Here is a 23,664-nt window from a genome sequence, read left to right on the forward strand (position 1 = left end):
TGTCAAAATTAGCAGAAAACGCAGAATGGAATATCAGAAGGAAAAATAAGTCTGATCAGGTCCTGTATAGAATTCCATCCTGAAATAGTGAAGGTGTATGTGTCTTCATATAGAGAAGGTTTTTTTGTTTTGTTTTGTTTTTTTTTTGCTCCTGGGCTCCCACTGCAGTTCAGAAATGTAATTCTCTTTTACTACACTGCTGTGGATACAAATTACACTTTAAGCATCTCCTTACACAAAGCTATGGCTTTAGAGTATTAGGTGACTTAATCAATGCCTGTGACTCCATGCCAGTGTGCATACTTGTGCTGTATAAAGAAAAAATGTTAAACAAACCAGAATAAAGATAGTCTTCATGAGGTCTTCATTCCAGGTAGAGTCACCTGGAATAGTTTTTGCTATAGTTTCTGGAGGTGCTGAACACTAGTTGCTGCTTTTCCTTAATGCTGTGAAGCTCCAGCTCATCCCAAATCACCATCTCACATTAGGGATTGTGAAGGACAAACTCTTTTTTACTTACTACATAATTCCATATGTGTTCCTTAATTATTTTTAAGAACTTTAATATTAATAGCTTTTGACTGGTACTGTATACATTCCTGAATTTATAGTACAATACTACAATAAATGACAGCTGTATTCTACTAAATTACAGATTAACACTAATCTATACTGCACTGCGGCTATCAGTATGAAAACCCATCTCCACCACTTGGAACTGTGTAAACATTTGAGTAAAATACAACATTATACTTTATATACTTACATCATTATTTTCTAATGTAATAACCCATAAGAGTCCAGACATATTTCTAAATATTGATACCAAGTTCAAAATTTAATCAGATAAGTTTAGTGAGCAGCTCATTAATGTTTTTTTTTATTATTGTGGCCACAGTAAAGGTTGAAGTCCTGATGTAACACAAATGACACAACAGCAATTTTAAAATTTATATGTTAACATTTTGTTCTAGAAATCAGTTCAAAACTAGTTCTGTGGAAAGACAAACTTTAAATTTAAGAATTTAAATGGTTAAAGGGTTGAAACAGAGCTGTAGAAGCAAATAATATGCTTTTAAATTGAGCTACTTTATCTCCATGGAGTTTTATTTATTTAAAATGAATATGCTCACAATATGTTTCTTTAGTGCTGTTGCATTAATAAAGTAATAGTCTCTTTTAATTAGGGGTGTGCCATATCGTATTGTACGCGATAATATCGCCAAAAAAAATGAATATCGTGAATGATATTATACCCTGAAATATCGTGACACATCACCCACCCCTAATTATCACATCAGGGTGCTACTTTTTGTGCTGTTTTTAGCAAAAGAAAAATTCACACTGTTCTCATTTCCTATTATATAGCTACTAGAGACAGATTATATCTGTCAAGTATAATTTATTTTACTTTAATCCTGAATATATGGAGATATTTGGAGTGCATTACTAGTATCATGACATTCTGGATTATTGACTTCTGGTACAAATCTGATAAAATAATTATTTTTTAATATCTCAGTTAGCCATATCATATTGCATACAAAAATATTTTTTAGCCATATCATATTGCATGTAAAAAAAAATTCTAATTTAATGTTTTGTCATATCGCCAAAAGTATCGTTATCGTGAAAATACCATGATATTATTTTAGAGCCATATCGCCCACCCCTACTTTTAATACAAAAATATGTTTTTTAAATAAAACATATCTTATATGAACTTGTTTTCTTTGCATTATTTGAGGTCTGAAAGTATAATGTGTATATATATATACACGAAGAATGCCAGATAATGCTTTTAAAACTCTAAACACATATTTTTATTGTGCCTGACAGTGTTACAAAAACAAAGTAATAACTGGGAAATCACATATTTTGGTGAAGGTCTTGAACAGTCAAGACCTTAGTCTATAATGATATACGTTTAGATTTTATAATTTAAAAACGTAAACCCTGTTTTATCTAAATTCTCAAGAATCAGTGAAATACCCTTTTGTGTAAAATACTTACTGGTGAAAAAGAACGCTCCACACAGGGTGTAATATCACTTATTCTGCCATCCTCCGGCTGGGGGCGACACTGCTCTGCACAGCCTACATCGCCTTGTTCAATAGAAGAAGTGCTTTAGGCGCACGCGCACTGACCAGCATGTGAGGAGCACGAGAATGATCAGGACTGCGAGCACGTGGAGTAAACGCTGCCTTTACTACAGTTTATCACATTATTATTATTATAAAAGCAGCTTTTTAGTTGTTAGAATGGGCTTTGCACTGTACTGCTGTACACGCGGTTTAGCTATGGGTGCTTTTACGTGCTTGTATGTTTATAATCCACCTTAAAGCACTAACTTACTTAATGCTCGATCTAATTTATCTGCTTTATGGTACATCACTGAAACTGAGTGTTCATACTGAGTGTTCGGTAGAAGCTGATGATCTGTGTACTGGAGGAGGTGAGTGATTCAATTAAAAATGAGTTTCATATGAATCAAACAGTCTGGTTGAAACGGATTAAATCACGTGAAAGTATAATAGGTTTCTGCTTCTGTTTATGTAGCAAAATGACTGTAGTGATTTTGAGTGCAGAATAGGCTGTTTTTGTCAGTGGTTACTGTTGTTTTTTTTATTGTTAGAGGAGAAGGCTTTGTGTGGCAGTTTGTGGTTTTCAGCCTTCATATATAGAGGTCCTTGCAGGCTTTTCAACAAGACGTTTTTTTGCTATTATAACCACAAGTATTTAGTTAGATAAATGGGAAATGTTTAATTATAGACTGTGTGGGTTAGTTATACAACTTTTTACTTTGCAGGCTGTTCAGCAAGGCTTGGTCTACTCTACTGTGACTCTGTCCTTTCCTGTATGTCTGCTAAAGAGATGTTGAGGTGGTTTGAGGCCTGGCTGTGTTCTTTTTACAGCGAGGTTATAGAAACCTTATGCAAATTTTAACAGTGCCATACATTTCCTAGTGATTTGAGGACTTTTTTTATGTGTATAGGCAAAGCATGTTCTTACCTTCTGGTGAATTCCTAAATGTATCTGATGTATAAACTTTCTGTATTTTTCTGTTTGATTTCAGCTTCTCAATGTTCTGAATGCCACCATATTTTATACCAGGTTTGGGAGAACCAAAGATTTCAGGGAACTCTGAATGTAAGAATTTCATTAGCTATTATAACCATAAACATATTTCGATAAATAAAAAGTTTATAGTTATGTTCTATTATAGTTTGTATAGCTATAAAAACTTTTAATTGTGCAGGCTGTTCAGCAAGGCTTGGTCTACTCTACTCTGACTCTGCTCTTTCCTGTATGTCTGCTAGAGAGATGTTGAGGTGGTTTGAGGCCTGGCTGTGTTGTCTATAGCTAGGTTATAGAAACCTCATACAAATGGCCACACTTACATTTCAATTCTTGGTAATCTAAGGACGTGAGGATCTTACTAACGTGCCCAAACAATGAATAATGTTAACAGTATTTACAAAATTAACACATGCTAAGAGAACCTTGATTGAAGAGACTAGTAAGAGATGTCTTTTTGATTAATTTTTCAGTTATTTTCCCCAGTTTTAGTTAAACAATTAAGGGCAGTTTTGGACTTCACAACATACTTAATATAGATTTTTCCCCCCTCTTTGATTGATCACTAGGCTTAACCCTATTACCTATCTAGAACACTATCCCATAGTTTAACACCACTTTGAAAGTTTTTATTCACAATCACTGAACAAATCTACTCAAGTTTTTGTTAAACTGAGCATTTCACACCAAACGTTCATCTTTGGGGTTAGATTATGTAGTAATGACATTTATCTTTTAAAATGGAATGTAGGTCTCCTGATTGGTTAAGCTTAACATTAACTTTAAACTATCTAGCTGGTTAAAAACATGTCCTTTTGTAATATAGTGCAGGTAATGCCTACTCCCTTCCATCTATTACCAATATTAGCATGTTTGTTGTCTTGAGGGTGTTTTTCTTTCTTTTTTTTATTTATTTATTATGTTTCTGCTTGATTTCAGGTTCTCTGAATGTTCTGAATGCCCCATATTTTGTGCCAGGTCTGAGGGAACTAAAGAATTCGAAGTCTGGATGTAAGAGTTTCATTAGCTATTATAACCATAAACATATTGAGCTAAATAAATGATTTTTTTATAGCTTGTGCAGCTATAAAAACTATAGTGCAGGCTGTTCAGCAAGGCTTGGTCTCTACAGTGACTCTGCCCTTTCCTGTATGTCTGCTAGAGAGATGTTGAGGTGGTTTGAGGCCTGGCTGTGTTGTCTATAGCAAGGTTATAGAAACCTTATACAAATGCACACACTGACATTAATTTCCTAATCATTTGAGGCTATCTTTTTGAAAAGTGCTGTGCTTTTAATAGGGCAGTACACTAATGTACACAATAAAAAAAAAAAAATTATATATATAATTTTATTTTATTTTATTGATATTAACCTTACATGTGCCCAAACAGTGGATAACATGTTAACAATATTTACAAAATGAATGTGTTAACATGTGCTTAGAAAACCTTGATCGAATGTAAGAGACTAAATGTCTCTTGATTAACTAAAACTGGGATAATATTTAAAAATTAAACAATTAGCATACCTAAATGAATCTGATGTATAAACTATCTTTATTTTTCTGTTTGATTTCAGGTTCTCAGAATGTTCTGAATGTCACCATTAGTTGTGCCAGGTGTGCTGGAACTAAAGTCTTGTGTGAAGTCTGGAGGTAAAAGGTAAATATTTAATTATAGCTTGTGTAGCTATAAAACAATTGTGCAGGCTGTTCAGCAAGGCTTGGTCTACTCTACTGTGACTCTGTCCTTTCCTGTATGTCTGCTAGAGAGATGTTGAGGTGGTTTGAGGCCTGGCTGTGTTGTCTATAGCAAGGTTATAGAAACCTCATACAAATGCACACAGACATTTATTTCCTAGTCCTTTAAGGCTATGCTGTGCTTTTAATGATGCAGTACATTAATACACACAGGGTGGAGAGACAAACATATGCCCGAACAGTAGATAAAATATTAACAGAATTTATTAAATAAGTAATCAACCTGTGCTAAGATAACCTTGATTAGAAATTATACCTACTGCCTTACATCGGTTAGCCATATTAGTTATATTATCTTTATATTATGAATTTAATTTTTACAGCAAGATTATGTATAAACACTTTAGATGTTCTTTAAGACTGATTTGAAGAGGCACTGACCTTGTGAATTACCAAAATTTTCCTGATGTATAAACTTCTGTATTTTTTTTTTTTGTTTGATGTCAGGTTCTCAGAATGTCACCATTTGTTGTGCCAGTTAAGATGGAACTAAAGACATATGATGATATCTGGATGTAAGAGTCTCATTTGCTATTATAACCATTGATGTTTCATTATACCTGTGTAGCTATAAAACAATTGTACAGACTAGGTTTGGTAATGTGACTCTGCTTTTTCTGTATGTCTGCAAGAGACTTTGGGGTGGTTTGAAACCTGTATCTGTTATCTGTATAGTGATTTATAGAACCCTCAGACCAGTTTAATGTGTATAAAAATAAGCACTGCATGGACAATGTGGAGAATTGAGTAGTTTAATTGTGCTGTGCTGCTGTTCAGGTCTGTAGGTAAGCTTTACTTTCTTTTTTTAGTTCAGCAAATGTATGATTGTCAACTGCAGAATATGGACCTGGCTGTGTAAATAGACTAGTCCAGTGATCATTTGAGTTGAGCCTATGTGTGCAGGCTGTTCAGCAAGGTTGGGTCTACAGTGGCTCTGTCCTTTCCTGTATGTCTGCTAGAGAGACATTGAGGTGGTTTGAGGCCTGGCTGTTCTTTCTACAGCAAGGTTATAGAAACCTCATACAAATGGACTCATCCTTATAATGTGTGCAGCTTATCTGAGAACCATTTTCATTTAAGCTCATTTGTCTTGTTTTGCAGGAGATCAGTGCTCTGGTGATATGCTGTTGGATCTGCAAGAACAACACTGTTAACTTAAATGTGAAACACTGTCATTATATTTATTCCTAAAGTATTAAGAGTAAAATACTTTTTTTTATTAAAAGAAGTTTATTTTTTCAATGAGTCTCTGCTTTTGTTCATAGAAGTTAACCTAGGGCATTGACCATGTGCCCAGTCATGCATTGCTATTAGTATACAACAGTTTAGTTCAGATCTGTTGTGCTTGAACATTATGGTTAGTTTGTAAAAAAAAAACTTGAAAATCTTGAACTGTTTTTATAGAATCTGTTCTTGTATGTTTGACACATTACTGTTTTCATGTGTAGGTATATTGTGCATTTAAACAAAAACAAATTGAGTAGCTATTCAGTTGTTCTTGTGACCTTAAGAGCTGCTCCATTTACTTCAACTCACAAAAAAGCAAAAATGGAACACAGTGGTGTGGTCTCCTAAACAGGGATTAAGCCTCTTCTTGGACTACACTGCATTTTTAGTTAAAAATATTTAATTAAATGGAAAACATTCTTTGACTAAGATTTATCCCTGTCCCTACCTATAACTTTTTTTTGTTGTATCTATGAAGAAAAGCATGTTTGTTTATGAAGATTTCTCATTTCTAGGATCTCTCACTGGTAAAGAGAATACAATTGGATTAAATAATGTATTTTGGAATATACATAACCTGTCAGAAGTTTGCTCATTCAATGTGGTGTTTTATTTTATTTTTTTGTCCCTACATTCTAATTTCAGGGGTGCAGTTAACTTATAATTTATCCTGTGCAATAGTGGTAACTTGGTCTACCTTTCCTGGGGCAGTCCTAACAAAAGTCAGTTTTTTGGATGGTCTTGTTGACTGCATTTGGGGAAACTTCTTAATTTCTTTTTTGCATTGACTGACTTATTTCTTAAAGTAATTTCTTTACTTAGTTTATAGATTCTTGCCATATTATGATTAACATAACTCACAAAGAGCTATTCACTGTATACCAACTCTACCTCTTAAACACAATGGATGCTCTAACACACATTAACCCTCTATGCATTATATTTATTGGAAGGATAAATATAATTTTTAAATATCAAATTTCTATTTTAAATTTATTGCAAACATCATATGAATGATCATATGAATATGTTTTAGAAAAAGGACACACTCAAAACATACAGGAGAATTCTACCTGCATAATGTTACCCAAAGGCAACAAATGATAACCAGTGTTTTAATAAACTTAGAACAAGAATATAGTATTAATATAAAAAGACAAATATACTTCTTTACTTATTCTAACCCATGCACACGTCTTTAATTATAATGATTCATGCGTACATCCCATTGTATTTGATGTAGATATGTCTTGTTACATCATATTACAAACATAACCACAAAAATAAAATATATATAAGTAAATATAAATTGCAACACTATGACATAGAGTGACAAAAAGGCAGTGATTTCAAGTAATTAACTCTTTATAAGCCACAGCTGTTAACTGAAACACATTCCAGGTGACCTCATAAAACTGTCTGAGAAAATCTGTCATCTACGCAAGAACTAGTATAAAACATTCTGATTTGTTTACCACTTTTTTTGTTAAATTACATGTTTTTTAATGACTACTCTTAATCTAAAATACATATAATATTTTTTTTATATAAAAAAATGAATGTAAGGTGTGTTCAAACTATTGACTAGTACATTATGACTAATACAATGGGGTTTGATGGTCAAATGCCTTTTTCATAATAATAAACACTAATTAAATAAATCCACAAAAAGTAAAAAGCATATCTGTACATTATGCATTATTATACATTATACAGCCAGTACATAAACAGCTTTAAAAAATAGAAAAAGAAAACATGTTAAGACATTGTGCCATTTAAAAAGTGGGCGTTCCTGTAGCATAAATAGATTAACTCCTATTGATATTGACCCCAAAGAAAAAAAAAACTCGTGACGTTTAGTGAAGCAGGAGACCTTAGCTCACACTTTTGCTTTCAGTTCAGGGAGCTCGGTCAGCTGAAGCTGTAGGGAGTTATTTATCTCTCTCTCTTTCTCTCTCGGTTCGACAGTTTCTGTGTTTTTGGATTTCGGGGAGATGAAGGTAAGAATATGAGCTGTAGCAGCGCGCTGGGCTTCAGTGTGCTTTAGTGCTACTGCTCCTGACTCCTGACTGTAGGGTTTTAAAACTGTAGGTCTTTTATAAGTTTCACTCAAAGCTCAGCTGAGAACAACACTCCTGTTTACCACACGAACGAGACTGTGGGAATGTGGAGGGACTGGAAGCGCAAACTCTTATCTGCAAACCTGGCAAACAAACTGAAACACACCTGTGTTTGAGTAGACTCGTTATAACTCACTTACTTTGGAATCTGGCAGTTTTGTGTCCAAACAAAACACTAATACTACCAACAGGTGAGTGAAGGAGTCACAAGACTAGCCCAGAAAAACACGGTAACATTGTAATAACGTTCTATTGATTTGTAGCCCACAACCTTAGAAGGTAGCCGTTTGACCAAAAGACTTTGATAAGGTTGTCAACAACGTTAGAAATTAATATTTTGACCTAGAGACTGCGATAAGGTTGCCACAGTGTTAGAAATGAGTATTTTGACCAAAAGACTGTTGTAAGGTTGTCTTATGACCATGAGACTGTGATAAAATGGTAACAACTTTAGAAGGTTTCTTATGACAACGAGAGTGTAATAAGGTTGTCACAATGTTAGAAATTAGTATGTTGACCAAAAGACTGTTACAAGGTTGTAACAACATTAGAAGTTAGTCTTATGCTCCTGTTTCCCCCATTCCCCTCCTAAAAAACTACAACAAACATGTTCATCACAAAAAAGAAGGTAGTTGTCTGAAAAACAGACTGTGATAACGTTGTAACAACATTAAAAATGAGTATTTTGACCAAAAGACTGTGGTAATGTTGTCACAATGTTAGAAGGTAGTATTTTGACCAATTTGATTGACTGTAATAAGGCTTAGAAGAAGGTATTCGTCCGAAAAACAGACTGTGATAAGGCTGTCACAATATTAGAAATTCATCTTTTGACCAAAAACTGTGATAAGGTTTTCACAATGTTGGAAATTTGTCTTTTGACCAAAAAAACTGTGATAAGGTTTTCACCATGTTGGAAATTTGTCTTTTGACCAAAAAAACTGTGATAAGGTTGTCACAACATTAGAAGTTATTCTTATGAAAAAGAGATTGTAATAAGGTTTTAACAACGTTGCTGACAACAGCTCATCAGGATCACCTTTGGACAAAGGTGGTGTTGAAGTGTTGTGTAGAGTACAGATGTTGTCCGGGTGCAGAAGAAAGAAAAACTCTGCAGACACACCTTGTTGCAAGTTAAACATTTATTAAAACAATAACAACAGCAAGACAGTATCAGAAACTCAGGCTTCCTGGTTTGCCTGGGGAGAGAGTTCAGATTTGACGTCCTATATCCTCTCTCCCTTCACCTGAGAAATAACTCGTCTTTATACAGGTCCAGGCCAGGGGCCACTGCATGGAATATCAACTTTCTTTACCAAATATGAATATATTTGTACCTAAACATTACCTAAGAGGACCATAGCGGCCCAGTGTGACGCTGACAAAGGGACATTCCACAAGCTGTATACAACCCAGTGTGAACACATGCTTACACGCATACATGTAACCAAATACCAATAATATGCTTATATGATCCAGAATTTTACACTTCAGAAGCAACAGTGTTGTTAGAATAAGAATAATTTATATATATATATATTTTATATATTCTTAATTAAACTTACTTTTTCATTTATCTTAACTCATCAGACTATATTTTTTTATTTCAGAGTTCTCAGCAATTCAGTTTGTTTTTTTATGTTAGTTTAATAAAGTGGAAATTTGGAATGAGATGAATTAACTTTAAATTGTGAGTTATATCCACACTTTCCCCATTGGCTCCTGCAAAATGTATTTGCATATTCAGTATGCGTTCATTCAATCAGTTAAATCAGACTTTGTTTTGGTTTCATTCTTGAAACAATACATTTGGGCAGTAGTGAGTGCACTTGAATGAGGACCAAAACAACGTACCATGTCTTATGAGCAAAGGTATTTTCGGCCTGGTCCCAACAATCACTAAAGTAGTTTAGTTGTGGTGGAAAATGTGACCTGACCCCAATCCCTAAAGTCTGCGCATAAAAGCTTTCTGCCAGTGTATTTTAATTGCCCAGATAATTACTACAGTTATGAACAAATACCATCTGTATGTTGCTGTATGTTAAACTGCACAGAAATAAGCACTAGTCCTGGGCACAGGATCTTCTTCCTGTATTTACTTTCTTCCTCCTATCCCAGACAGCTCTGACCAGCATGACTAGTAATACTCACGTTGTCCTTTCTTTCAGTAGTGCTGGTGTCAGGATGGAGCTAATGGTTATTAAAGTGTGTGGAATTCCTGATGTTCAACATGGTGACCAAATGCTTGACCAGCTGAAAATACACTTCCAGAGGCGCAGTAACAATGGAGCAGATGTTCTAACAGTACTTCCGGCTCCCGCTTCAGACCAGGCCTATGTTGTGTTTGAAACAAAAGAAGGTACACTGAAAATAGTACATTAACTCTGATCTGATTTACATTGAATTTAAGAGCCATAATTTAACATGCATAAAGTGCCATTAAAAATTCATTTGAGTTTATTATTAAATGTTTACCATCCACACGGTTTAGATTTAGTGTCTTTATGTGTATATGTTACTAATAATAAGGAAAGCATAATGTGGCATACTGTTAATGATGACAGAATCATGTGCTGTGGATTAGCCTAAAATGTCTAAAAAAATGTCAAAAAACTTTAAAAATGTTGTATATTTTCTTGTTTTCCTCTTTCCAATGTTACTTTGTGTTAGTTCCTGGAGTCTTTCAATGCGATCATGTGTTGGAAGTGGACAGAAAATTTTACCCCATTTATGTCCAGGAAGCTCAACAGTCTGAGGTAAGGTTGTACACTTTTACAACTTTAGACCCATGTTCAATAATACAATTAGCAGACACAGCACACATACATATAACACAAATAATTCACCTACATCAATATCAGATTTTATACTTCTACAACTAAAGACATAAAAAAATCATATAAAAATAAAAATACAGAATAAGGAAGAATTATCTCTGACTTCTGATGCTGATCTCTGGGATCAGGTGTGTAATAATAATACTCAGCACTGAGTCAAAAAACATTAACCTACAGCTAATTCAGTATAGTCATCCAGAGAGTATACTACACCACACACAAGCACTGCACTCTGTACTTCCGCCCTTGAGAACAGATGAGAGCATTAAAACAACATTGTTCTAGAGCACAAACAACAAGCATATAAAGCACCAAAGTAAACATAGAGATAGCACATCCACTGCCATAAAAATGTGTTTAACCCCCTCTTGATTTCTTCTCTTGCTGCATGTCATGCTTACTCTTTCAGGCCTATATATGTATATATCGTTAAAATCTGTTATGCACAATTTCTAAAATTAGCATTTCATTAGGAAAAACAATGAAACAATTTAATTGATAATCTAATGAGGCTCAGCCTCACACCCTAGCATGACCCCTCTGGCAATAATTAAGCTCTGCAACACCAAGACTAACTGTTACAATATTAGCTAAAGTTAGCCTAAATAAAAACAGTTTACTAGGGTTAGCCTGAGTTCAATCGAATTAAACTTCAGACAAACTGCACTCTTTATTCGCCTCGTATCCTTGGGAGAGCTGAGAATTGAAAAAACACTGTTAACCTAGAGGAATGTAAAAGCTCATCTCCCATTCTCCCTAATGCCTTTTAAAATCATGTTCCAGGTGCTAATAAGTCATAAGAAACATTATATTGAATAATATATTGAAGCATAGCATATAAACAGAAATACATGCTGGAGTGATGTGTGATGAAGTGATGATACATTACTGCTTCCTATTACTTAACCACAAACAAATGTTTCCTGATCCTGATTTTGATCCATCTTTTCTATTGGTGCAAATAATTAGAGAACAGATTAATAATACAATATAACATTCATTTGAATGAATATACATTGGCCCACCAATGTTGTCAGTAACTTTGATTTTGTTTAAACTGTGATTGAATGTGTGTGTGTGTGTGTGTGTGTGTGTGCTTGTGTTTGCTGTTTCAGGTGGACATGCCAGTCGAGACCAACCTAAGTCTCACAAAGTTCTCAAATCCACGAGATGTCCGGTTGCAGCTGGAGTCCAATGGCTTTAAGATAACTAAAAACGGATCAGACCTCCATTTAAAGGGGTCCTTTCTCAGTCTGATGCTTTTACGAAAACAACTTGCTCGACTCCAGGCCCAAGACGCCTTCCACAAAAGGACCTCTTCTTCAGGTCTTTTCAATGGGTACTCTTCTGCTTCCATCAGCCAAATGGAGGCTTCATCAAACCATGATCATGTGATTAGCAATGGAGTGCATACTGGTCGCAGGAGACCCATGGTTGATGGTCCATCCCCATTGTTAGCTGTTTCCCCTGCCAGTCCTAATCTACCACAGTCGGCTGAATATGGAGATCCAGGCTCAGATGGGTCCCCCAGAAGTCCTCACTCCTACGATTATGATTCTTATAGTAAGTCACCTTCCACCAAACCAAAACAAGCAAGTTTGTTGGTAGACAAAGATGTGCTAGACTATGCCTTTAAATATGAGGAGGATGTTTTCAAGAAGATTGAAAAACTCTGTGAGATAAGTGTTGTAGATGATAAAGAAGTAAGCACTGTTACGTTTTCGGGAAAAAACTGTGAGAAAGCCAAACAAAAGCTCGAGACTTGCATTAAGAAAATCACACCTCATTTGCGCACCCAGGAAATAGACTTGAACAACTATGATCCTGACCAACAAGAGAAGATATATCAGAGAATCCAGCTTTATGAAGACAAAATGCCAGGTGTGATAATCAAGCAGGATAATGAGACTGTGAAGCTGATTGGATCCTCCACAAAAAGCTTTGAAATGAAGCAAAAGCTTCTAGAACACATTAATCTTCCATCTACCCAAAGGGAAAGAGGCAGATCACTAGAGAGAAAATCAACACAAAGAAGTTCCTCGTTGCCAAGACAGTACAAGCACAAGGAGTGGGGAACTGACCAAGGACGCAGTGCTGAACCAAAATACAGTGCTACTCCTACAAACTATCAAGAGGAACTTCAATCCAGACAAGCTCAGGGACGATCAAGTGAACCGCAGTCCAGAAGACGCAGCAACTCGGAGTCAAGAGACAAAAATAAAGCAGGCAGGTGGAAGCCTAATCAACATGAGGATGAGCCATCACCAAATAGAGATGAGAAAAGAATCACAAAGAAGTCTGGGCCTACCATAAAACAGTCAATGATGGATATTACAAAAAAAATTTACCCTAAACGCTGGAAAAAGTAGCAACAATTCATAAACATTTTTTTTTGGTAATAAAGCTGCTGTAAGAAATTTTTATCTGCTTGTTTGAGGATGATCAAATAGGTTATTGGTTTTGGTGTTTATGAGTGGTTTCCAATTCACATTATTTATAGCCATATTAGAATATATATTTTGTATTTAATCAGAACATTTTGCATAATTAAGATGTTATTGTACATTTTGTATATTTTGAGATCAAATATGTATACTAATGATATTAAATATATATTTTAGAAATAATAGAGAACAGTATAATTAGTATAACAGACAGTAGATATTTATCCCCATCTCTGTTGATTTTTTGTTTACTATATAACTTTATCTTTATATTGATTAAAAAGTTCATGATGAATGGACCAATAGAAATGCTCCAAAATGACTACATTTGACTTGTGTTTATATTGACTTCCAATGAAAGGTAGTTTTTCCCTCTCGTGTCAATGTGCAGTTCTGGGAATACTTGTTTTTGTGAATGTAAACAAATAAAACCAAGATTAATAATTTTGGCACCTTTTCCACCTTTAATAGGACTCATAATCTTTGTAATGCACTGAATTAGAATTAACCTACCACAACCAAAAGATTAGTCAGCTGAATTTAAGTAAGGTCTGCAGTGAGTTTACAAAGCATCAAAAGTCCCTCATTGTTTAAAGGTAGAAGGGTCCAAATATGTCAAAAATTCCAGGTCAATACAGATACTATGGAACACAGAAAAGAGGTCATAAAAAAGTCAATACAATATGACACACTAGTGACATTACCAAGAACTGGATGTCACTCCATTATTGATAAACTTAAAAAGAAAACGGTCTGGGAGCCTGCACACATTACAGCAGCATTAAAGGAGCAGCATGCATTTTTGACAAGACAGAAGCCTTCTTAAAACTGACTACATCAAATCAAAAAGCATGTAGGAAAATATGTCCTGCTCCGATGAGCTCAAACACCCAGTCCTCTATGAAGCATGGTGATGGCAGCATTATGTTGTGGGGATGTTTTTATTTAGCTAAAACTGGGGCATATCGGGGTTGAATTAACTATTTACAGATTCATATATCAGTCCTTTTTTTGGAGGACAACACATTCTGTACAACAATGGCCTAAAATAAATTTCAGCATCACCGAAAGCATGGCTTCACCAGAAGATCTAAGTTTAAGCCAGATCCCAGACCAGAATCAAAAAGAAAACCAGCAGGGTAACCTAAAGAGTGGTTTGAGCAAGAGATCCCCCCCTTTAGAAGACAAATTTGAAAAGCCATTGCATGGAAATTGGAGCACAAATGGTCAAGATGTGCCATTTTTATAAACTCACATCAAAGCTTGATGCTGAAATAAAATCAAAAGATGGTTTGTATTGACAGATATATATATATATATATATATATATATATATATATATATATATATATATATATATAGAGAGAGAGAGAGAGAGAGAGAGAGAGAGAGAGAGAGCTCTGGAAAAAAAAATAGAAAACATAGGGAGTATAATAAAAAAAAAGGATGATCACGAGCCATCAACCAAGCTAAACTGCTTGTTTTTTTTTTTTGCACCAGGTGTGTCATAAAGTTACCCAAAAGCAATATGAAAACTATATAAAAACCAGCTTTATTCCACCAAATATTGATTTCTGAACTCTTAAAACTTTATGAATATGAACTTTTTTTTTTTTGCATTATTTGGGGTCTCAAAGCTCTGTATATATATATTTTTTGTTATTTCAGCCATTTCTCATTTCTGAAAAAAAAAAAAAAATCTAAATCTAAATTACAATATTTTTATTTCAAATGTGGGAGAAATGTCCGTAGTTTATTGAATACAACAACACTGTTCATTTTACTTAAACATATACCTGTAAATATTAAAATCAGAGAAACTCATTCAGAAACTGAAGTGGTCTCTTGATTTTTCACAGAGCTGTATATACACAGGCACAACATGGTTGGAAACAGAGCAGGGAGCTGGGTTCAGTTTTTTACATTTGTGAGAGCCTACACTGCCCTCATCTGGCTGAATATAAAGTTACATACATTAGAGAAGAGCAAACAACAAAGACTTTTTTATTTTTTATTTTAAACAATATGTCAAAAGATTCAGTTTACAGATCATTCAGTAACCTTTGACTTTAAAGTACTAAAATCCTCATTATTAAAGTGTTTAAAGCCTTTGAGAAAAAATAAAAATAGAAAAGTGATGGGGTTGTTGCTAAGTGATGCTTGGTGTCGCAAGTGGTTGCTGTGGTGTTGCTGAATGGTTGCTATGTTGTTAAATGGTTGCAACATAGTTGCTATAATGTTGCCTCCATCAGATTTGAGTATAACAGCCCATGGGAGCACCCTGAGTCAATGTCATTCACCCACTTCACCAACAGAAAACCTGAGCGATTGTAAGCAGTTGCTGTAGTATTTGGGGTAATTGCAATAGTGTTGATTCATGGTTGCAAAGTGTCAATTATGATATTTGAGGTTGTTCCTATGGTGTTGCTAGGGTATTGCTTTGGTATCTCAAGTGGTTGTCTCAGATGATTGTGCGGGTGTTGCTAAGTGGATGGTTTGGTGTTTTCATTTGCTATCGGAAAAAACAGCAAAATGTTGTCCAATCGAAAGGCTGCAATCACACCAAACTATCTGAAGTTGAAGCAGTGTGGACTAACAGACACACCAAAAATCCAGGAGAAAAATAAGAAGAAATCACAAAACCATAAAACAACCATATAAAAACTAACTGAAAACAAATTTTTGTTATTTTTGTTGTTTAGTTTTTAGTGAGCTATTATGACTAGAATAGAACAATACTCTGTCACATCAGGCTGTTACTGAGTCTAACCCAGAGCTGAATCATTTGCACCACACTTCTGTAATTTAGCACTGAAGCTATTTTAACCTAGAGCTGACTGAATTATTCCAGTCTAATTATGTCCATCAGCTGAGCTACTGCTGATCAGTATCAGAACATCTCTCTTCCATACATGGCACACTGGCCCATTTCCTGTCTGCTTTATGTTTATATTTTAAGTGTTGACCGAAACTGAGTAGGATTCTAACTTTAGGCTGCTATTGCAGTTCCTCCTGTAATGTTTAAGATTAGATGTGGATAAAGGAACCTGACACCAGCTTGACTTGAGCATCAAAACACTAAATGTAAGACTGGGAAGTTCCACTTTCCTGTGGTGAGGTTTCCCATGGCCTGCCCATGTCTGGGTGCCTGATCTGAGGGTGCTGAGGGCAAATTATAGCAGGAAATGCCATGTTTCTTCTAACAGATAACATTCCAGTGTAACCTCACATCTCATCTAACACACACACCAGCAACAGAAATAACACTAATGCTTTTTTAAACACTATATGACAGTTTTTTATTTGCTCATTGCTGTTTATAGTCCTTTTGTATTAATTTTACATGTAACAAGTATTGAAAAATAAAGCTGCTGCTAAAGAGCTTCTGATGTATTTTCTCTAATTAAGGATAACATTCATATTGTATGCCTGATCTCATAATCACTGTAACACAAAATAAATAAATAAATAAATACTAAGTTGGAATGGCCAGTATTCATTAGTGCCTGACCTGAAAGGAGTAGTTAACATATATATGTAACATATATATGAGCACCTTCTAAAAAAAGTTTTTGTTAGTAATTTTAAATTATGAAATAAGTGCAACATATATATGTAAAATATATATCAGCACGTTTTCCTCGTTTTTCAGGAAACACAAAACGTAGTATACGGCAGGTGTTATGGTCAGAGGTGGAAAAAGTACTGAAAAATTGTAATTAAGTAAAAGTACCTTTACTTTGCTAAAATTCTACTAAGCAAAAGTACCCATCTAAAAATCTACTCGAGTAAAAGTAAAAAAGTACTCAATTTAAAATGTACTTTGAGTAAAGGTTACATAGTTACTTTTAATTATTTGATGTAAAAAAGTAAAACAAATCAGAAATTAAATAGTTCTAAATGAACTATTATTCCACAAAATTAGCAGTGGTTTAAGAGGATAGTTTTTCATACAGTCTAGCAGAACCAACCAGAAACAATCCTAATTCATAATTTTGAAAATACTGATTGAAAACAAAACAGTTATTTTAACATTTTAACATTTCAGCAGCCACAAATTGTAGAACATTTACAGCAAGCTTTATGGACTAAAATGCCTTCATCTCCTCATCACTATTACACTATTACTATTACTCCACACTCAGCTCCAACTGCGTGACTAAAACAACATGGAGGAAGCCGGTGAGCAGCCTGCATTGCTGTAAATGAAAACAAAACAAGACAAAACTAAGAAAAACTAAATAGAAACACTAGAGCTGGTGTTTCAGGATGGAGACAGTGGCAGTCTTCCAGATGAAGGGACTGAAGCTGGATGCAGGTCTAGCGATGTGCAGGTCTGTAGCTAAATGGTGTAAATATATAACGTTAGGTTATAATGTGCTGAAATGTTTAAGTTAGCTTTACAATGCAGGCTTAACATTACAAATAGAATAGGAAAATGTTTATTCCTCCTACAACTCAGTAAAGAAAAGCTTTGGGTGAATGTCCTTAAGAAAAATATGTAATAGGCTACTAATGAACTGCAGCTAACGATGCTAAGCTAGCCCTCTGGCTAAATGACCTAATATATAACCTAGCTTACTAACTAACATGAGTAGTAAATGTGAAGCTTCTTAATAGTAAATACATTCTACTACTTCCCCCACAGATAAGTTACAAGACAAATTATACGTTTTTTTTTTGTGTAATTAAGAAGCTAAATTAGTATAATATCATGATATTTCATGGTATTTTCGTGAAAACCATACTTCTGGCAATATGACAAAACTCTGAAATAAAAAAAAAACACAATTTCAAGAATGCACTACGGCAACAAAGTTTTATTTTTGCATACGATATGATGTGGCTCCCTTTATATTTTTATATTAAAAAATACAAGAATTTTGTAACAGAAGTCAATAATCCAGAATGTCATGATACTAAATGCATTCCAGATATCAACATATATCCAGGATTTAAGTAAAATAAATTATACTGGACAGATATATATATCTGTCTCTAGTAGATAAATAATAGGAAATAAGAACTTATCTTTTGCTGAAAACAACAAAAAAGTAGTACCCTGATGTGATAATTAGGGGTGGGTGATATGACACGAAATTTCAGGGTATAATATTGTTCACGATATTCCAAAATGTTTGCAATATAATTGCGTACAATGCGATATGGCACACCCCAAGCTCTCAGGCATAGAATTTTTTATATAGTCAAATGGCATTAATATAACTACCACGAGTAATTATATATTTAGAGTTTGGGGAGCATAATTATATTATAGCTAACTTAAGGCTCTGTGGAGAAGATTACATCATTGTGTAGGTTCCTTAATTTTTTTTATGTTCTTTATACTCTGACAAGATATTTATATAAAAAAAGGTTCTCTTAAGAACATTTATTAGACGTTTATTGATGTACCACTACGGGTTTCCTTTATCCTATTACATAAATGGACAATTTTTGCAACTTGTTTTTAAGTAAGCAGTTCAAAGTAAAATATACCTAAACACTCCTTTAAACTTTATAAGGTGGTTTTTCAATAGTTCTTACCTATGAAAAACAAAACAAAGGAAATAACCGTAAATATAACATTTTAATAATCATGTGGAGATGAAATTAACTTTACTGAGATCTTCAGACTCATTACAGTTGCTTTGCTTGCTTGGCTCTCCATATATAGGTTTTTAAATTTGAAAATCTGTTTTAGTAATAAATACATTTTTTATATTAGGTTGTAGTTGCTATAAATAAAATATACATTAAATATACACGTTTTTGGCACTTTTTTATTTTTAAGATTGTTTAGTCCGCACATGGAATAAAAATGCAGAACAAGAAGAGGAATATATATATATATATATATATATATATATATATATATATATATATATATATATATATATATATATATATATATTTCACACACACACACACACACTCATGAACAGGATGACGTGCCAGAGCCTGTAGACCACAGCCTTCAGTGACTTGCCTAAGTACAGCCCCAGATGAGCCAAAGTTGAGGCTTTTAGACCACACCTACTTTCAGTCTTCTGCCTTCTCTACCGGCTCTGACACTACAGTTCACGTCTCTCTCTCTCTTTCTTTTTCCTGTCCTCTTCCGCTCTCCTCTCCATCTGTGGTCCTTAAGGCAGGCTGTAAGCAGGGATGGCGGAGCTGGAGGGCTTCGAGTTCGGCAAGTCGGACTTTGTCCTCCTGGACGAAGTGACAATGGAGCAGTTCCTGGACAACCTGAAGATGAGGTAAGTTTGAAAGAGACAGAGCAGAGCATGCCAGAACACCAGCACTTCTTACTGAGCTCTACAGAGCTGGGTTGGGTAGTTTATAGCTCATAATCGAGCTTAAGTGTTCATGCTTTTTCGAAATAATGACAAGAAGAGTAACTGCTGATTAGAAAAAAACAACTTGAAGTCTCTTTAGGACTGCAGTGGAACTTCTTAATTCATCCAGCATCTATCAGCACAGTAGCTGTAGCATGTTAGACTCTTATTCTTTAATGTTTGGGATCATGTTGTTATAAAATACAATGATAACACATTTAAAGTGAGAAATTTAACCAGTCAAGAAGCAGTCTAGATGTCCAGATATAAACCGACAGAACAGAATGGAATTAAACTCCAAAAAAGTAATGGAGGTCAATGGCTTAAGTGGAACTAGGTGTGTCATTCATTTTTTAAATGCTTATAGAAGTATAAATCCTACAGAGTATTACAAAAGTACATGTACATGAGTAAATAAAGAAGGGTATAATACACGTGTACAGATAAGTGCAATATATATCTACTTAGGCTTACTCTAAAGATGACATGGCTCTTATAACACCTTAATGCTTTCAACAGTGCTTTCTGATTGGCTGCGCTGAGGTGGTGACTTCATGCAGGCATTTCTTGGCTTTGTTTACTGAGATGTTTGGGCTAAGGATGTTGGTTAACAGCTTTGTTGCTAAACTTGATGATGAGCTGATTGTGAAAGATAAGCTTTGCTAGTTAATTTTACATTCATGTAATACTTTAGGTGTCAGTGTCTGGCCCTGACCACTCCCAGCTTGGTTTGGATGGGCTGAAGCATAAATGAGTCATTTCGTCTCTGACTTTCCGCTTTGTGGCTGGTATATGAATGTCAGTGACTGACAGCTCTAGCCGATTTTGAACGAACCTTCTGCTTAAAACGACCTCTGTTTTTTTCTGCTTAAGATTCAGTGACGCAATCGAATCGTTTTTAGTTCCTTTTTTTCTCTCCATTGCTGTTTGATGATCTTTTGGTGACGTAACATAGGCTGATCAGGTGATGACTTCTTCTTAAGTCTGTTTGTGACCACAGTGTCAGAAAAAACATAATTCTTTTTCACACCTATAAAATTTCAGCATTCACAGGACAGTCTATTAATTCAGACGAGCTTTCTATATTAAGCCTATTTATTGACTAAACATGTATTAACTGTTTCGTCCTTTTGGGAGAAATACATTATTCTCTGTTTATTTTTACGATTTTTTTTTTCACAATAAAACCATAAAATGTGCTTTATTTAGATTTACACTTCTTCATTCACAAAGGCACTTAAAATATAATAACTTAAATAACTAAAGACATCTATGCACAAAGTCTTTTTCTTTCAGCCTGCTCCAGACACATCCAGATCTTCATTTGTTTGGCAAAGCCAGGTTGATGTGGTTTAGAAGATGGTATGCTGTTTTAATTGACACTTTCCAGTTCCATCTGAAATGTTTAACCCCTTATGGTTCTTGACTTTTAATACACCCTAAGGACTGTTCCCAGCAAAGAAATGCCAAGTGGCTGAGTTGTTCCTACATAAGCGAAAAACTATCGTTGGTTCTGAGGAGTTTAGGAGGTTAGATAAGATCAGTCTATGCTTTTTATTAGGGGCAAGAGTCCAAACCAAGGTTTGTGTATTTGTTACATTGTATGTTGCATATTTGGTTTAGTTAGTTTGGTTTTACATTGCAGTTTAGTGAGTGCACTAAAGCATGTAAAGAGCTACATTCTGTTGTGATGATCTATATGGGCTACAGTTGACACTGATTGCTTTGTAAATTGCCTGTCCCGGTGTTACCCCTTAAATTCCGCTTATTTCCTTAAGTAAATTAGTCTTAATCTACAGTTACAGTAGATACATAAATTGTGAGAGTAAGCTTTTGCGCTAATACTGCAGCACGATTCACTATATGTATATGTATATGTAAGTCAAATTTTGGATCAGATCATTTTTCTTCTTCTATTGTTTAATGGATGATAGTAGCCTGCCTCAAATTTCTGTAATTAGTACAACCACCCAAACCATGGTTCAAGACCACCTAATTGGGTCAGACCAAATTATTGTCCTTTAGTACCAATCACAGTTTTGTTAAAGTCTGAAATATATATTGATAGAAATGAAATCACTTTAAAGCTTTTTTAAATACATGTTTACACTGTTTTTACCAAATACATTAAAGCACATTAAAGTAGATTTTAAGATAAAATATAAATTTATATAGGTTAAGAAAGCATGGTGAAATACAATATATGTTATGATTCAATTAATGTTATATGTGTCTACATGGAGTGCTTTATTGTTTATAGTTTGTACATATCAAAACAGATCTGAAGAGAGGACATGTGTTTCATGTTAAACTATGTAAGACATTAAAACCCACACAAACCAGAGTTATGATAATGCATGACTGATGTGTGGCTTCTAAACCTATTCATGTGTTTTAGTGTTCAAAATATTTCCTTTTCTAAAAGAGCTCAATAGAGAACCAAGGACTGAAATGCAGAAATAGACCTGTTTATGCTTTGGCCCCTGAAAGTTCCCTTACTGATAGCTTTCATTAAACTGAAAGGTTAGGGTAACCTGATGCCTGATGTCGGAGACATTGTTTTACCATAGTTTCCCTTTGTTTTAAGCTTGTGCAGAATGTTATATAACTAAATTGTCAGCAAAGGAAGCTCATTATTTTAGAGTGTCTTTATTTACGGTTGAGAGGTTTAATTGAAGATATGATTAAAGAACATTAACTAGAATTCTCTTCAAAAACGTATTGTTTTGCAGCAGTGAGCGATGTGAGGAACATAAAAACAGAATTGTAGTGTTTAAGGGGTTAAAGCAGACAGTTTTAGGATATAAAGGTCCACTAAGATGGTGATAAAGACAAGTTATTTCAGTATCAGATTGTTTGGAAAGCTTGGAGTGGCCAATCTCACACAGTCATTTGAAATTTATGAAGTAGAGAAGCGAGTCATCTTAAGCCGCTCTTTGCACTTCCTGTTCTCACTTCCCACCTTCGTATCACTTCCTGTTGCATATGGGTGGGTGAAGGCTATGACACTGTGAGATATGCGCAATGCTACATGGCCTTTAGCTCAACTGCTATTACGCCTTTATTATCTAAATCTACGGCCTTTATTCATTCAATTACAAAATAATCCACAATAATGGTAATAATTTTCAATTTGAACACATCAGTAAAATACTCTCTGTTGCTTTTTGCCATGTTACCTCAGAATGTCTCTTTTTAAAAGATAGTGTGAAATGTTTTCTATAATTCATTAATCAGATTATTAAACTCACTTCACTCTGTATATTTATGTTTATAAAATCACTGTGACTGGACTCAGCACACCACTTCACATATTACTGATATACCACATGTTCTTTTTATAAGCCAATCAAATTGATATTAATGAATGCTGATGTTCATAGGTTAAAGTATATAATATATAATAATAAGTATTTAGTATGTGTATAATACTATATTTAATGAAATTAGAAATTGTATCAGTAAGGTTGTAAGGAGCAATAAAGCCACTCCGATGAAGTGCAGCGTTATACACAAAATTGCAGTTTAGTTCTCCAGCACTGGCTGGAGCAGCATTAGCATTAGCCGCTGACAGTGCTAAGCGCTAGCCTCTTAACCATTCAGAATTGAGAATTATCTGTCTGTAGTCTGCTGCTAAAACTGGCTAGCACTGCTGAAGCAGCATTAGCATTACCCGCAAACCCTGCTAAGTGCTAGCTGATATCGCCCTGTCTTACCGAAACACTCAGGGTTCCTCAATGTAGCGCTGTTAGCAATACTAAGCTTAATGTAAATAAACGGAAACGCTTTACTTACCTAATTAAAACATTTTAAGGAGAGAAATGTGTGTATCATCCAGCGCTTGTTTGACTTTAGACTTT

The 23,664-nt window shown here is 34.6% G+C and overlaps 2 protein-coding genes, 1 long non-coding RNA gene and 5 other non-coding genes across 11 annotated transcripts in view; all 8 read left to right on the forward strand.

Moving 5' to 3' along the window:
• The first annotated feature begins 2,121 nt into the window (after positions 1–2,121).
• LOC103039008 (uncharacterized) lies at positions 2,122–6,080 on the forward strand. Of its 2 annotated transcripts, XR_007438493.1 has the most exons (6): positions 2,122–2,455; positions 3,077–3,150; positions 4,018–4,089; positions 4,658–4,740; positions 5,286–5,353; positions 5,940–6,080. It is a non-coding gene; the product is annotated as an uncharacterized LOC103039008 (long non-coding RNA). The 2 variants fall into 2 exon arrangements; XR_007438492.1 differs by lacking the exon at positions 2,122–2,455 and having other exon boundaries at positions 2,470–3,150.
• LOC125799538 (small nucleolar RNA SNORA9) lies at positions 2,804–2,941 on the forward strand. Its single transcript, XR_007438520.1, has one exon. It is a non-coding gene; the product is annotated as a small nucleolar RNA SNORA9 (small nucleolar RNA).
• Positions 3,254–3,389, forward strand: LOC125799541 (small nucleolar RNA SNORA9). Its single transcript, XR_007438523.1, has one exon. It is a non-coding gene; the product is annotated as a small nucleolar RNA SNORA9 (small nucleolar RNA).
• On the forward strand, positions 4,177–4,309 carry LOC125799540 (small nucleolar RNA SNORA9). The gene has a single exon (XR_007438522.1). It is a non-coding gene; the product is annotated as a small nucleolar RNA SNORA9 (small nucleolar RNA).
• LOC125799539 (small nucleolar RNA SNORA9) lies at positions 4,781–4,916 on the forward strand. The gene has a single exon (XR_007438521.1). It is a non-coding gene; the product is annotated as a small nucleolar RNA SNORA9 (small nucleolar RNA).
• LOC125799537 (small nucleolar RNA SNORA9) lies at positions 5,736–5,866 on the forward strand. The gene has a single exon (XR_007438519.1). It is a non-coding gene; the product is annotated as a small nucleolar RNA SNORA9 (small nucleolar RNA).
• Positions 6,081–7,910: 1,830 nt separating the features above from the next.
• Positions 7,911–13,910, forward strand: si:dkey-154b15.1 (uncharacterized). Of its 2 annotated transcripts, none has more exons than XM_022683084.2 (4): positions 7,911–8,065; positions 10,357–10,544; positions 10,856–10,941; positions 12,138–13,910. In XM_022683084.2, the coding sequence occupies exons 2-4, from the start codon at positions 10,370–10,372 to the stop codon at positions 13,389–13,391; spliced, it is 1,515 nt and encodes a 504-aa protein (XP_022538805.2). In that variant the 5' UTR covers positions 7,911–8,065; positions 10,357–10,369; the 3' UTR covers positions 13,392–13,910. The 2 variants fall into 2 exon arrangements, with proteins under 2 accessions (XP_022538805.2, XP_022538804.2); XM_022683083.2 differs by having other exon boundaries at positions 7,912–8,065; positions 10,354–10,544.
• A 3,724-nt stretch (positions 13,911–17,634) lies between these two features.
• Positions 17,635–23,664, forward strand: part of myo1g (myosin IG) — a 127,086-nt gene continuing 121,056 nt past the window's right edge. Inside the window, exons 1-2 of one of the 2 annotated variants that reach the window (XM_007254742.4) lie at positions 17,635–17,800; positions 19,615–19,726. In XM_007254742.4, the coding sequence (XP_007254804.3) occupies positions 19,632–19,726 (95 nt within the window). In that variant the 5' untranslated portion in view covers positions 17,635–17,800; positions 19,615–19,631. Of the gene's footprint in view, positions 17,801–19,519; positions 19,727–23,664 lie in introns of those variants that run through there. The other variant, XM_015607225.3, reaches the window with a different exon arrangement.

The sequence above is a fragment of the Astyanax mexicanus genome, chromosome 3 (genome assembly GCF_023375975.1).
Source record: "Astyanax mexicanus isolate ESR-SI-001 chromosome 3, AstMex3_surface, whole genome shotgun sequence".
NCBI classification, from domain to species: Eukaryota; Metazoa; Chordata; class Actinopteri; order Characiformes; family Acestrorhamphidae; genus Astyanax; species Astyanax mexicanus.

Excerpts from the sequence above, each read along its gene's own strand:
- si:dkey-154b15.1 (XM_022683084.2), top strand. The coding sequence starts at position 10,370 with ATGGAGCTAATGGTTATTAAAGTGTGTGGAATTCCTGATGTTCAACAT. Across the intron at positions 10,545-10,855 it reads TGTGTTTGAAACAAAAGAAG|TTCCTGGAGTCTTTCAATGC; the intron begins GTACACTGAAAA and ends ACTTTGTGTTAG. Across the intron at positions 10,942-12,137 it reads AGGAAGCTCAACAGTCTGAG|GTGGACATGCCAGTCGAGAC; the intron begins GTAAGGTTGTAC and ends TTGCTGTTTCAG.